Below are 15,843 nucleotides of genomic sequence, written 5' to 3'. Positions count from 1 at the left end.
CTCTCTGAAGCTTCTCTTCAAGGGCCGAGTCCTTCCGAGAGCTCCACCCCTTGCGCGGGGAGGACGCTTCGGAGGACGAGAAGCAATCCTTCAGGAGACGTGCACGAGCACGCTCCTTGGCAGCCTGGGAAGCGTCAACAGGTCCTGCCGAAGGGACGCCAGATCGGTGGGGAGCCCCCGTAACCCTCCTTCGGCTTTCGACATGCCCACTCCCTGATTCCTGGGAGTTCGACAGAGGTCCAGGCCTAGAGGCATTATGGGGCCAATCAGACACCCCCTCCACAACACTAGGGGCACTATCACTGCACTTCACTGCACTAGTCTCCAAGCTGAGCACTTTGGATTCTAGATTATGGAGAGAATCCAAAATCACAGAAAGGGCATTACCCTCCACAGACACAATCTCAGGGCCTGAAGGGAACACCACAGGGTTAGGAGAAACAAAGTCTACTGGAGGGTTAGCAGGAGAAATATTACTGCCCTGACGTCTACTGCCTGATACACTCCTGGAGGAAGACCTCCTGATTCTGTCACGCTCTAACTTGCGTACATAAGAATCATACATCTTCCAACCTGAATCAGACAAACTTTCACACTCCTTACATCCGTCATTTATCAAACACATATGTCCCCTACAACTCGTGCATACAGTGTGGGGATCTACCGAAGCCTTCGGTAGCCTCACCTTACACTCATCCATACAACATACTCTGACACTAGCAGAACTAGAATCAGACATCTTAGTTACAGGAAATATCAGAGCCAAAATCAAAACAGTCCACAAAAGCGTGTGCCTAGCCACAGATCCAAAGTCAAAAGCCAAAATACAATCAAGATACTTATGTGACAATGAGAAGTTAACGAAATCCAAAAGCGGAGGTACTGAAAACAGGTGTTGACAGTACCGGCGACAGAGAAAATCCGAATAGAAAAACTTTTTGGGTAGAGTAAAAGATTGACATTTGGGATGAGAAATGGGACAGCTCGCCAAATGAAAAGCTATCCTATCCATATCATTACTGAAAAACTCCCGCTGCAAATTGAAGTAAACATATTGGGATTTCATGAACTGACAGCCTGCGATTCAACATCATTCTTTCGTAGGTGTGGAAAGAAGTGCTGGAAAGTGTTTGAGCAGAATTCAGAGGTGTTTGGTGGAGTTGGTCAAGATGGTGGTGTTGCACCAGTAGAGGAATGTGTGCACATGCTGTACAGTGTCCCATGTCTGTTTGGTGGTGTCAATCAAGTATGGCATGACATGTTTGAGAAAGTACAGACAAAAAACGAAAAACTGCCACCAAACAAGGCTGCGGTACAGCTCCATTTGGCATGTGCCAATTTCTAAGGCAAGGCATGGCTGCAATCCAATGTGGGAGTGCAGAGTGTTGGACTATCATCAGCCACAAGTGGCTGGCAAGAGATTGATGATGGTTGGTTACAGGTGGTTTGGTCAACAACCCCCTTCAATCCCTGATGCTTGCATTGAATTGGTGACATGTGGTTGCATGTCCAAGTGCACAACTGTCCCCCCTTCAATCCCTGATGCATGCATTGAATTGATGACATGTGGTTGCATGTCCAAGTGCACGACTGTATCTTGTAAAAGCAGCACAAATGTCTGAGGTGTATTCCTGCACGCACTTGTAATACTGAAAACTGTAGAAACCCAGCAGGACTAAGCTCATTAAAACACTACACATATATATATATTAAGTAAGCCCTGAAACATGAATAGGTCCCCAGTGCTCATTAGTAGAAAAAAAAATAGCAACAATTACCAGGTGTCTGGCAATAGAACCCCCCCCCCCAACCCCCGGTACCATCTCATCTCCCACAAATTATTGTACTGTGTTAAGTTACTTGTGTAAGCTAACGCTTAGTTCCATAATGGGATGTTTCATAAAAGGTTACCACTTAATACAAGGTACTGCCTAGTCCTGGATTATTTAAATCCCGCTGAAGTGCACAGGCTATATAAAAGGAAAAATTTTTTACGAATCCGTAGCCTTATAACTTATCATCCAATCTTAGGGTCCTTGGTGTAAATTAGGGTGCTGCTTAAGCCCAGAATAGGTTGTCTTAAATCTAGGTTACTACTTAATCCATCTTAGCTCACATTTAAGCTTAAGTAATCCTAGATTAGAGGCTACAGACAACATACACTATTAGGATGATAGGATAAAAGATTAGTTTAACCAAACCTCTGAGTCTAAAAATGGAATTTTTATAATAAAATTAATATTAATAATACTTAACTGTATAATTTACCTAGCCCAAAATCCCCAAAAACTGCAAAAAAATTTACCACATTGGCAACCCTGTTACCTCCCATTCTGTCCGCCAGTTGGCAACACTGTCGTTGACAGTTACAAAACCTTCCCTTGAAAATCAGTTGTGATAGGCAGATCGTAGGGTAGAATGGGTGGGACTAGATAAATTATACAGGTAAATATTATTAATATTATTCTTATTATAAAAATTCATATTAATAAACATTACCTAATATAATTTATCTGGCCTGATTAACCACATTGAAAAGGAGGAGGGAATCTGAATAAAATTTCCCTTTCAGGCAGAATAGGGGGAACCAACCTAATCCAATTAATGGAAAAGGAAGAATTAGAAAAAATTAATAACCCTTAAACGCCAATTGGACGTATTAAATGTCAACGAAAATTGTCTGTTGGGTGCCGAATTGACGTATGAAACGTAAATGCAAAAATGTTTTTTTTAAATTCGTGGAAAAATAGTTATAGGCCTACCAGCTGAAAACTTTTGTATCACGCACCTTGAGGGATGCTGGGAGTTCACGGATCAAGCTGTTGTTTTGTTTACAATCGTCACCCAGGTGCGCAAGCGCGAATTTCTTTCTTCTCACACTAAAAAGCATCAGCGAGAAATCTCGGAAATTATTTCGTCACTTTGACATAATTTTTGCACCATTTCATATTAACCATTACATAGAGTTTTATATATGAAAATGTGCACAATTTCATGTAGAATACAACAAAAAACAACCCATGGTTGTAGCTTTTATCAGTTATGAAATATTTTCATATAAATAACGATAAGTGCCAACATTTCAACCTTCGGTCAACTTTGACTCTACCAAAATGGTCGAAAAACGTAATTGTAAGCTAAAACTCATATGTTCTAGTAATATTCAATCATTTACCTTCATTTTACAACAAATTGGAAGTCTCTAGCACAATATTTCGATTTATGGTAAATTTATGAAAAAAAAAAAAAAACTTTTTCCTTACGTCCACGCAGTAACTCTTCTGATAATATCAGAAATTTTTTCGTATGATTGTCGTAATGTTTGCACAGTTTTATGTTAGCCGTAACATAAAGTTTTATATATGGAAATGTGCGCAATTCATGCAGAATATAACAAAAACCAACCCATGGTTGTAGCTTTTATCAGTTTTGTAAATATAATAAGTACCAAAATTTCACCCTTCGGTCAACTTTGACTCGACCGAAATGGTAGAAAAACGCAATTGTAAGCTAAATATCTTACATTCTAGTAATATTCAATCATTTACCTTTATTTTGCAACAAATTGGAAGTCTCTAGCACAATATTTCGATTTATGGTGAATTTTTGAAAAAACCTTCCTTACGTCCGCGCGGAAACTCTTCCGAAAAAAACCAGAATTTTTTTCGTCCGAAAGTTGTAATGTTTGCATCGTTTTATATTAGCCGTTACATAAACTTTTATATATGAAAATGTGCGCAGTTTCATGTAGAATACAACAAAAAACCACCCATGGTTGTAGCTTTTATTAGTTTTGAAAAATATTCATATAAATAACGATGAGAGCCAACATTTCAACCTTCGGTCAACTTTGACTCTACCGAAATGGTAGAAAAATGCAATTGTAAGCTACAACTATTACATTGTAGTAATATTCAATCATTTACCTTTATTTTGCAACAAATTGGAAGTCTCTAGCACAATATTTTGATTTATGGTCAATTTATGAAAAAAACTTTTTCCTTACGTCCGTGCGTTAACTCTTCCGAAAAAATCAGAAATCTTTTCATCCAAAAGTCGTAAGGTTTGCACCGTTTTATATTAGCCGTTACATAAAGTTTTATATATGAAAATGTGCGCAATTTCATGTAGAATACAACAAAAACCAACCAATAGTTGTAGCTTTTATCAGTTTTGAAATACTTTCATATAAATAACGATAAGTGCCAAAATTTCAACCTTCAGTCAACTTTGACTTGACCGAGATTGTCAAAAAATGCAATTGTAAGCTACAACTATTACACTCCAGTAATATTCAATCATTTAACTTTATTTTGCAACAAATTGGAAGCCTCTAGGACAATATTTCGATTTATGGTGAATTTATGAAAACAACTTTTTACTTACGTCCGCGCACTAACTCTTCCAAAAAAATCAGAAATTTTTTCAACCGATTGTCGTAATGTTTGCACCTTTTTATATTAGCCGTTACATAAAGTTTTCTATATGAAAATGTGTGCAATTTCACGTAGAATACAACAAAAATCAACCCATGGTTGTAGCTTTTATCACTTTAGAAATATTTTCATATAAATAATGATAAATAGAAAAAATTCGACCTTCGGTCAACATAAACTCGACCGAAATGGTCGAAAACTGCAATTGTAAGCTACAACACTTATGGCCTATAGCTGGTTCACTTAAGGTAGATTCTTGGATGAGCCCTATTCTTACGAGACGTTTGTTTGGCGGTCACTGATTGGTTGGTACCGAGAGGTAGGCAGCTCCCAGCCAATCAGCGGCCGCCAAACTAACGTCTCGTAGGCACAGGGTTCATCCAAGAATCTACCTTAAGTGAACCAGTTATAGTAATATGCAATCAATTAACTTCATTTTGCAACAAACGGGAAGTCTCTAAGACAATATTTCGATTTATGGTGAATGTTTGAAAACAACTTTTTTACGTCAGCTAGTTACGAATTCATGCCTCATATTGTGATATTTTATCTGTGTTGCTTTGATCGTTTTTCAATTTGTTATATACCAAAATCATCACAATTTAGTGTACAATACAACAAAAAAATAATTGACACATTAGCTTTAACCATTTTGCTCACAGTGCGATTTATATACAATTATATATGAAATTTTTTTTGCACTGTTATATATTCCAATATTTATATATGATAATGATATTTTTTTTCACTTCTGATGGTTGCATACTAAACTTCTGGCAATGACAAAAAAAGGAGCCAAAAATGAACTCCTAATCTTGAAAATTAAGTGTGCTGTGATTTAAAAAAAAAAAAAAAAAAAAAAAAATGTTTCATTTTCGGCGAACACTCGTGAACGCCGCCGGCATACAGGAGACACTTTCGGAAATACTGGCTCGGCGATTAAGGGTTAAAAAGAAAACAACATTACTTAGGAACATGCTAATTTTGTTAAGTGAGAAATCCCTGCCTTCAAGCGAGCATTCCTGACATTGTTGGATCTTGAAAATAGATGCACCTCTGCTGAATCCAATCTGGGCATTTAATGAATAAGTCTTGGACAGTCAAGGGAACTTGGCATCCATTACATTTCATTGGGTCAGAATGTGGGGTTGTCATTAGATGACCATGAGAAAATCTAGTAAGAATCTTGACATAGGAAATTGGGTTCAGATTTGCTGAAGATAAGGGAAGTGCCCTCATATCTTTGAGTCTATTATATAGTACATCACATGTTAGTGTTTATCATTATGACACAATACCCAGCCATAATACAAGCTAATAGAAAATTCTTTGATATTAGTTTGGTCACCATGGAGCTCTGATAGACCATGGAAGGGTAATTCCTGGAAGGAGAAACAAGCGACTACGCTATAAAAAAACATGCATAATAATGAGGGAAGAAATAGTGTGTGCATAAAATGAATGTTACCTAGAAAAGTAATGCCAACAAAGAGAAAAAACACATATTGTACCTTTATTTGTTCCACAGTTGCTGTTGTAATAAAGAGTTTTTCATTGCAAATACAATAGCCAGTGCCTTGCGGAATAACAATAAAGGTGCGGCTAAAGGAACGAACCAATGGCGCTCTATCAGAAAGCTGGCGGAATACACCAGTAAGGGTTACATGTATTAGGTTTGCCTGCAAAATGAAAAGTGAAAACAGTAATGTAATACAAATAAAACACTAAGGTTAAATATCCAACAATTTCTCAATGAAATATATACAAAAATTCACTCATAATAAATTAACAACACTTCATCCACAAATAAACGTAACTAACTGATGCTGTGCTTGGCTTATCAAGAAAGTATGCAAGTTATGGCAATGATATCTATGCAGTGTATAAATATCAAGGGTTAATCAATCTTATATTCAGAGATGGAGTATTCACACATGAAAAGAGTATTCACACATGAAAAGTTTCATCACAATATAAACTAATAACGTGTACTCAGCAATATCTTAATTAATTAAAACATTAAAATTAAAAGAACGTCCCAACTTCAGTGGCATACTCCAACTCAAACCTTGGGCAGGAAAAGATACAATGACTCAAAGCTAAAAAGACATGACAAAAACTCAAGACATAGGCAACCATTCCATGGACAGACAACTGCCTCCCAAAGCAATGAGGGGCAAAGGGAGGTCAGGAGAAGAACGAAGGTCCACAAGGAATTTCACTTATAACTTGAAATACTCATGCATTCTCATAGAAAATCCTTGGAGATAATGAACCAGGCAAACTTCCACAATAGAATATTCACATGTATTAACCCTCTTACGCCGACTGGACGTATTTTACGTCGACATTTTTTGTCTCCTGTGTGCCGACTGGACGTATTTTACATCGACTTTGGACGTATTTTACATCGACTTACAAGTTTTTTTTAAAATTCGCGGAAAAATACTTATAGGCCTACCAGCCTAAAACTTTTGAATCACGCGCCTTAGGGGATGCTGGGAGTTCACGGATCAAGGTGTTGTTTTGTTTACAATCGTTACGCAGGCGCGCAAGAGCGAATTTCTTTCTTGCCGCACTAAAAAGTATCTGTGACACATCTCAGAAATTATTTAGTCACTTTGACATAATTTCTGTACCATTGTAAATTAGCCGTTACATGAAGTATTATATATGAAAATGTGCGCATTTTTATGTAGAATACAACAATAAAATACTCATGATTGTAGCTTTTATCAGTTTTGAGATATTTTCATATAAATAACGATAATTGCCAAAATTTCAACCTTCGGTCAACTTTGACTCTACTGAAATGGTCGAAAAATGCAATTGTAAGCTAAAACTTATATTTTAGTAATATTCAATCATTTACCTTCATTTTGCAACTAATTGGAAGTCTCTAGCACAATATTTCGATTTATGGTGAATTTATGAAAAAACTTTTTCCTTACGTCCGCGCGGTAACTCTTCCGAAAAAAATCATACATGCGATTGTGGTAATGTTTGCACCATTTTAAAATTAGCCGTTATATAAAGTTTTATATATGGAAATGTGCGCAATTTCATGCACAATACAACTAAAAACAACCCATGGTTGTAGCTTTTATCAGTTTTGAGATATTTTCATATAAATAACGATAATTGCCAAAATTTCAACTTTGACTCTACCGAAATGGTCAAAAAACGCAATTGTAAGCTAAAACGCTTATATTCTAGTAATATTCAAGCATTCACCTTCATTTTTCAACAAATTGGAAGTTTCTAGCACAATATTTCGATTTATGGTGAATTTATGAAAAAAATAAAATTTTCTTTACGTCCGCGCGGTAACTCTTCTGAAAAAATCATACGTGCGATTGTGGTAATGTTTGCACCATTTTAAATTAGCCGTTACATAAAGTTTTATTTATGAAAATGTGCGCAATTTCATGTAGAATACAACAAAACATAATTGAAGGTTGTAGCTTTTCTCATTTTTGAAATATTTGCATATAAATCACGATAAATAGCAAAAAAACCACGTTCGGTCAACTTTGACTCTACCGAAATGGTCGAAAAACGCAATTGTAAGCTAAAACTCTTACAGTCTAGTAATATTCAGTCATTTATCTTCATCTTGAAACAAATTTGAAGTCTCTAGCAAAATATTTAGATTTATGGTGAATTTAAAAAAAAATCTTTCCTTCCCTCCGCGCGCGGATTCTCTGCCACAAATCTCCGAAATGCGTACATACCATTCTCGGAATATTTGCTCCATTTCATATTAGGCATTTCATAGAGTATTATATATGAAAATGTGCGCAATTTTATGTAGAATAAAACGAAAAATATTTGAAGGTTGTAGCTTTTCTTATTTCTGAAATAATTGCATATAAAAAATATATATATATAAAAATTTGACATTTGGTCAACTTTAATTTGTCAGATATGGTAAAAAACTGCAATTGTAAGCTAATACTCTTACAGTATAGTAATATTCAATCATTTGTCTTCATTTTGAAAGAAATTGGAAGTCTCTAGGACAATATTTAGATTTATGGTGAATTTTTGAATAAAATATTTGTTTACGTCCGCGCGTTACGAATTCATGCATTATTTTGTGATAATATTTTCTCCGTGTTGCTTTTATCGTTTTACAATGTGTTATATACCAAAATGGTCGCAATTTAGTGTACATTACAACGAAAAAAAAGTAACTTGTTACCTTCAACTGTTTTGCGCACAGCGCGATTTGAATACAATTATATATGAAATTTCGTTTTTGCGCTATCATATATCGCATTACGTATTTATATATGATAATGATAATTTTTTTTCATTTCTGATGGTTGCATAGTAAACTTCAGCCAATGACAAAAAAAGGAGCCAAAAATGAACTCTTAATCTTGAAAACTAAGCGCGCTGTGATATTTGAACAAAAAAATTTTTTCCGCTTCTGTGCTCACTCTGAAACACCTCCGGCACACGGGAGACAATTTATTTTTTACCGCTTCGGCGTAAGAGGGTTAATTTCATTCCCTAACATTTTTATAGTATTAACTTCATTTCCCAACATTTTTTGATACAACTATCACTAGTAGTTTCCTACTTACTATTGTGAATGGGTCTGAATCCCATAACACAACCAGAGGTCTTCGTTTATTTCTCACCTGGGTTCACAACTTGAAATAGTAAATGTGAAGAGATGAAGAAGCTAATGGGTCACTGTGGCTAATAAGTAAACCATTCAGATTTACAAAAACTCATAATTTCTTTATCAAATTTAATGCATTTTTGCATTTGGTTTTAATACAGGTTATATAAGCGGTTATGTGGGCTTTCCAGTTCAGTAGTGTATCAAAGAATTTGCTTAAGAGCTTTGCCGTTTGACTTGTGGGTATATGATGATGTCTAATCTTATGTCTATTTAATTTTTCTTATTTTTCATTATTTCTAGAATATAACCTGTGGTCTTTTCTAAGGAGAATTGGAAGCCTACTGGTGAAGCTGTCAACTTTTACTATAGCATTACTGAAAACATGTTCAGTAAGTCTTGTTTGATGTTGAGTAACGCACAGCAAAATCATTTTAAAACGAGTCTTCAAATTAATACTATGTATCATCCATTTATACTTGAATGGTACAGTTTGTTTGAAAGTATATAATAAAATTTGCAAATCTTCACAAGTTAATTTTGTATAATGTTTTTAATACTGAATATCTCTATATGATAACAGTCTTCCTGTATAACAATGAAAACAGTAATTTTTTCCTTTGCTTGCATTCAAATCCTCTTGCATTTAAATCCTATCTACAGATGTGATCCTCCAGATGGAACAGTGAATCTATAGTGGATCTAATGTTCCATGAACTAAAGTCTGTGAGGCATCAAAACTTCTTTTGTTGTGGATGTATCAAATGATTTGTGCATTTTCCATTTGCTCTTGATAATTTACAAAAAACTCAGAGGTTTGGTTAAAGTACATTTTATAAGCAACTACCTAAGAATGCAAAAGGCCACAGCAGAAGCTATGAAAACGGCTGATAATTGACAAAGCTGATTAAGTAGCTTTCATGATCAGATGAGAATACAAATTTCCAAACTCAAAACAGAGATGATCATAGGCAAACAGGTATGGCAATCCTAATTCAATCCATGTGATCACCAGCCTGACAAAACAAGCAGCATAAGTGTCATGCAAGAAGGAGAAAAACATGTGGCTCTCAGATATTTCCAAACTTATTTGGAACTAGACCATGAATCTTGGAAAAGGCTCCACAAGGAACCAGTATTAGATCATCATCTAGTTGCAAAAGCAGTCTACAAGCTTACTGAAATTATGAGGTATAACTTAAATCCAAATCTACTGAAAACTGGACTTGTAAAGGCAAAAGGTCCTGGCTAGTTATTTAGGCATTTGAGCCTGTTTTTCAGGGCATGTTAACCTTGTGCCTGACTGAACAATCAGAACAAAAGTGGGGATATATTTAACATGGGGTCTGGCAAGTCTACAAGGAGATGAGCACCAAAATCTCCTTTTGACAAAAAAAAAAAAAATTAAATCCTATCCTCTGGCCATGAGCAATAATCCACCTGACATTTAGGAACTTTGAGATGTGTTCAAAATACCTTTGGTAATAGGAGAGGCATTATCTTTTACCATGGCAAAGGTTATATGTAATGCCAATCTTTTAAGGCTCCTTAGGAGCTTTCTATAATTGAAAGGAAGAATTTAATGTAGAGGATCTTTCTCATTCCAAGATATTGGCTTTCAGGAGCTATTTGGTCGATGGGAAGGGTCTTGGTTTGTTTAATTCCAATGAAAACACTGTACATTGCATCGTGACTGTGACAAATACCTAAAAATATTAGAAGGAAGAGAATGAATCAAGTTGGAGACATCTCTTCATTTGAACTCTGAAGCAAAAGATATATGTGTATTTAATTTGTTCATCATAGTTGCAAAGTTTTCCTGATATAACAAACAGGCAGATTTACAGCAGCAAACTGAAATCATAGACAAAATTTGCTTTTGCAACCACCACAGCAGAGAGGTTGGAAGAAAGGGGGCAGTGAAGAAAATGCCCAAATAATTGGCTTAGTTTTATCTTGAGCATAACACTGATTGCCAACACACAAGCATATATAAAAAAAGTTGCCAGTTTGCTGCTAAATTTAAGGGAGAACTTAAGAAAAGGAATAATATGCATTGCAGACATGTTTTCAAGAAGACAAGGAGAACTGAACACACCAAAAAGTGCATGAAAAAACAAAGAATGAACACTGTTCACCATAAAGCACTTGAAAATTACTGGACAAAGTCCAATTTATAGTAGCAAATCAATGATGGAAAAGAATGCCAAAAAATAACAATCTGGTTGCCATATTTCATTAAAAAAATGAACATAAGTTAAAGGGAATGAGTTATGAATTTAGGCTATAAAGCCCTGCACTAAAGCATTTCTAACCTATTTTTACTTCCTAATATGAATACAAATTTTATAATTAAATTTTGAAAGAACTGAGCAAAATAAAGCCAATTTCCAACTTACCTCTGCAACAGGAACATCCACAGTAAAGGAGTTGGGATCATGAGTAGTGAATGGAAGCTTGGAAAGCAGAGCGACAATGTTATTCCGACCTCTATGAAGATTCTGCATTCGCTTGTCTGAGGTTAGGTTCTTCTTTAGATTTCGACTCTCATTCACATAAACATGTGTGTACCTGAATTTTTTTATATTCCATAAATACTGTGCAAGCAAAGTAGAATAAACAACTAAAAAAAATACACAAGTAAATGTGCATATTTTCCAAATATCATTAATCTTATACACAGGCTCTTTTAATGATTCCTAAAGTTACAAGATATTTGCAGAGTATGAGCTGCAGACAGTGTCCATATGGCAAGAACATGACAAATTTCTAACCAATTTGTATTTTTCATAACTAACAAACCTGAGGTCTTTAACCTTAGGATAAATACTTAGTGCCAGCTAGAAACCAGTAAAGTTTAAAATAATTGTGTACGGGCTCGCGAGTTAAAGAGGGGTATGTGGGTGGCTCCACATGTCTCGTGACCAAGCACAGATGCCAATAGTCCCTTGTGTACACAATTATTTTAAACTTTACCAGTTTCCAGCTGGCGCTAAGTAATTATCCTAATGTTAAGACCAAAGGTTTGTTTCGTATATGAACAACTTAATCTTTGTGTTCTTACTAACTAAATTAAATTCATGAGAATGAATATTGCTAATAAGGTGAATAAAATAAAGAAAATACTGTAGAGATTAATAATGTACTCAACACAATCAACACTAAATCAAAGATCCTCATGAAAATCACAGATTAGAAATTTATCACTTAGGATATATATGACAAACTCACTCTAGATTATGTTAGCATAAGAGACATGAAATTTCTTACCGAGCTCCAGGTCCAGACTCAGGAAATGTACAAGCTAAAGAAAAGGTGGCATCTTCTGTGTATGCAGCAGCAAGTGGTGTCCTATCTTCACTATCAAATATCTAAAAAATAAACAAAATTTCTAATAAAACATTACTAAACAACTACTTTTTAAAAACTGCAACACTGTATAATGTGCCTTCCATAGTACCATTCTCAGAAAGGGTAATTTCCTTTTAACAATTGAAATTTTCATGACAATACAGTTACTAAATAAGTGTTATATCATTTCAAAAACATCTAACTTCTCATGGGTCACAAGTTATTGTCAAAAGAATGGTTATAAAATCTACACTCTCAGTAAAAAATTACTAATACTTATTTGGCAGACAAATTTTAAAAAGAACTTTGGTGCTCCAACAAAACTGACAACCAGAACAAAAAAGACCAATGAACAACAGCAACTATTATCACTAGAAGATAAACCACTACACCACTGGAGCAACATTCTCCAATATCATATGACTCAGGTTAATGGTTTTTAAAATGCTTAACAATAAGCAGAAACTACAACAACAATAATAATTAACAATGGAAACAAACTTCAGGTTAATCAAATTATATATTTCACTCACTCATCTATACCAGTCATACAAAGAATAATTTGAATCCAAATAATCATGAGGTTTTCATTATCAGGAAAATGTTTTAATAAGAAAAATAAGAAAAGATTGGAAATTGTTTTATTAAAAAATTAAGAAGAGATTCTCCCTTTAGTGTGTCCGATTCCTCTATACCTCAATATCCCATAAAATGCTTTTTTCTCCATGTACAGTCTACAGGAAAACTCACTATCCTCACCACATCAAGAAAGGAAATTCCTTTCCAGATCCACGACACTGGAAAGTCAATTGGCAAGTGGTCCAATCACAGTTTATAAAAATTACATCAATTTCTACCTTTGTTAGACAAGCTTATTCTCCATGCTTCAAGAAATCAAAGTCAGGTTCATAATTAGAAAAGTGTCATAGTCTGAGGTTAGTCATGATGGATGAAGAAGTGGCCAGTAACCCTGGATCCAAATATCCTGGAATAAATCAAACTGCCACTCTCTGATGTCCCTGCACATTCCAGATGGCCGAAAACCTGGAGAGAATTGATCTACAAAGCATAATATGAAAGACTACCACAAGTCTCACTTTTCCAATTCTGTGATTTTGGATTGCCAGACTGCTTAGTATATGTATATGTTGGTATGTATATATTATATATTATATATAGATATATATAGATATATATATATATATATATATATATATATATATATATATATATATATAGTATATATATATATATATATTATATATATATATATATATATATATATATATATTCTATATATATATATATATATATATATATATATATATATATATATAATATATATATATATATATATATATACACACACACACACACACAGAGGTACCTTAGTTGTGGAACATTTCTTATATCAAACATTCCGTTTTCTAAGGAAATTTTCTGGAAAATTTTTTATTGTTTGTCGAACAAATGCTCATACTACTACTTTGAACTGACCGATTATCTTTCTTATACTTATTATGCTTTTTATATACCTGTATTTGATGGCCTACTGCATCCTACAAGAAAAACTGTATTAATTTGTTTTCTCATTTAAAATATATATAGTTTAATGATAACCATATTCAACAAAATAAATAAAATAATCAAGCACTTCAATATAAAATAAAGCATAAAAGATGTGATGTCACGCGCACCTGACTTGAGACTGAACAAGGGAGTGTTGATATTTTGAGGAGAGAAGAGAGGTAAAATATTACTGTATGTATGTAAAAGCAATAACAATTCACATACAGAAGGGAATTTCACAGTAAATTTAATATCATAAAATATGAAAACAAATGCTATACTGAAACAATAAAAGTCTTAATCGCGCCTGTGTTCGGTGCGCCGAGTTAGACGGTATAGTTTAATCATATTCAACAAAACAGTAAATGAAAGAACAAAGCTTTTCACAGTCAAATTTAGCATAAACAATTAACAAAATCATTCGTCATTACGGTGATGTACAGCTTAATTGAGATAGAGGGATGGAGTGTTTATATTTTTGAGGAATAATGAATGAATGACTTTAAGTTATTGAGTGTCGTGATATTGTTGAGGAGAGAAGAGGAAACCAGTAAAATCATTACTACAATATGTAAGTAAAAGCAGTACCAATTCTCATAATAAAAATAAAATGTTATTTCACAATGAATTTAACATAATGATAAACATGAAACAATCACATACAATATAGTAAAAAAAAAAAAAAAAAAAAAAAAAAACGTACTTGAAGCCAATGTTCAGTAACGCTGAGTGAGATGATACAGAGAGGAGAGGAGAGGACATGGAAGACAGGGTTCTGCGTCCTACTGACTTAACAGCTGAGCTGGGAAGATTATTAACTTGCATCCTACTGACTTAACAGCTGAGCTGGGAAGATTATTAACTTGTTTCTTTGGTTTACTGTTTACTGTGTGTGTGTGTGTGTGTGTGTTACATTTCTAACATAATTAGGATAAAATACTATATCTGAGAGCAATATGTAAGCAACCAAGGGAAATCAAAACATGTTGCAATTAATGAATGAATGACTTTAAGTTATTGAGTGCCGTGATATTGTTGAGGAGAGAAGAGGAAACCAGTAAAATCATTACTACAATATGTAAGTAAAAGCAGTACCAATTCTCATAATAAAAATAAAATGTTATTTCACAATGAATTTAACATAATGATAAAACATGAAAACAATCACATACAATACAGTAAAAAAAAAAAAAAAAAAAAAAAAAAGTACTTGAGCCAATGTTCAGTACGCTGAGTGAGATGATACAGAGAGGAGAGGAGAGGACATGGAAGACAGGGTTCTGCGTCCTACTGACTTAACAGCTGAGCTGGGAAGATTATTAACTTGCATCCTACTGACTTAACAGCTGAGCTGGGAAGATTATTAACTTGTTTCTTTGGTTTACTGTTTACTGTGTGTGTGTGTGTGTGTGTTACATTTCTAACATAATTAGGATAAAATACTATATCTGAGAGCAATATGTAAGCAACCAAGGGAAATCAAAACATGTTGCAATTAATGTATAAAATACTGGGTTTCCATTTTTGTTTTTGGGATGAAGAAAATTGCAATGTCTCCTAAATATTGCCTTGTACCTTATAAAATCTAACATCTACGTATCTGGCTCAAACTCAAGGAGCACTACTGCCTACGATGGTAGTCTTGAGTTATTTAACATTTCCAAGACTCGCATGCTAGCCTACATTAGACTACTTACTTTTATGTTTTTGCTTCACTATTTAAAATAATGACAATCATTCAGAATTTGTGGACATAGCCAACAAAGTCTCGTGTCTATCAGACTCCCCGTAATTCAGGTTACCAAAAGGGCAAGTCATAAAAAACAATAAGGTTTAGTCATTGATATTTTAACT

At 34.3% G+C, this 15,843-nt stretch overlaps 1 protein-coding gene across 1 annotated transcript in view; it reads right to left on the bottom strand.

Moving 5' to 3' along the window:
- Window positions 1–15,843, bottom strand: part of LOC135220640 (nuclear RNA export factor 1-like) — a 320,030-nt gene that overhangs the window by 11,195 nt on the left and 292,992 nt on the right. Inside the window, exons 12-14 of the mRNA XM_064257959.1 lie at window positions 12,340–12,440; window positions 11,469–11,640; window positions 5,948–6,115 (exon numbers count right to left, since the gene is read on the bottom strand). Coding sequence (XP_064114029.1) covers window positions 5,948–6,115; window positions 11,469–11,640; window positions 12,340–12,440 — 441 coding nt within the window. The remainder of the gene's footprint in view (window positions 1–5,947; window positions 6,116–11,468; window positions 11,641–12,339; window positions 12,441–15,843) is intronic.

This window comes from Macrobrachium nipponense, chromosome 2 (assembly GCF_015104395.2).
Source record: "Macrobrachium nipponense isolate FS-2020 chromosome 2, ASM1510439v2, whole genome shotgun sequence".
NCBI lineage: Eukaryota > Metazoa > Arthropoda > Malacostraca > Decapoda > Palaemonidae > Macrobrachium > Macrobrachium nipponense.
The sequence above is the reverse complement of the archived record's forward strand: the minus strand, read 5'-3'. Positions and strand labels throughout refer to the sequence as shown.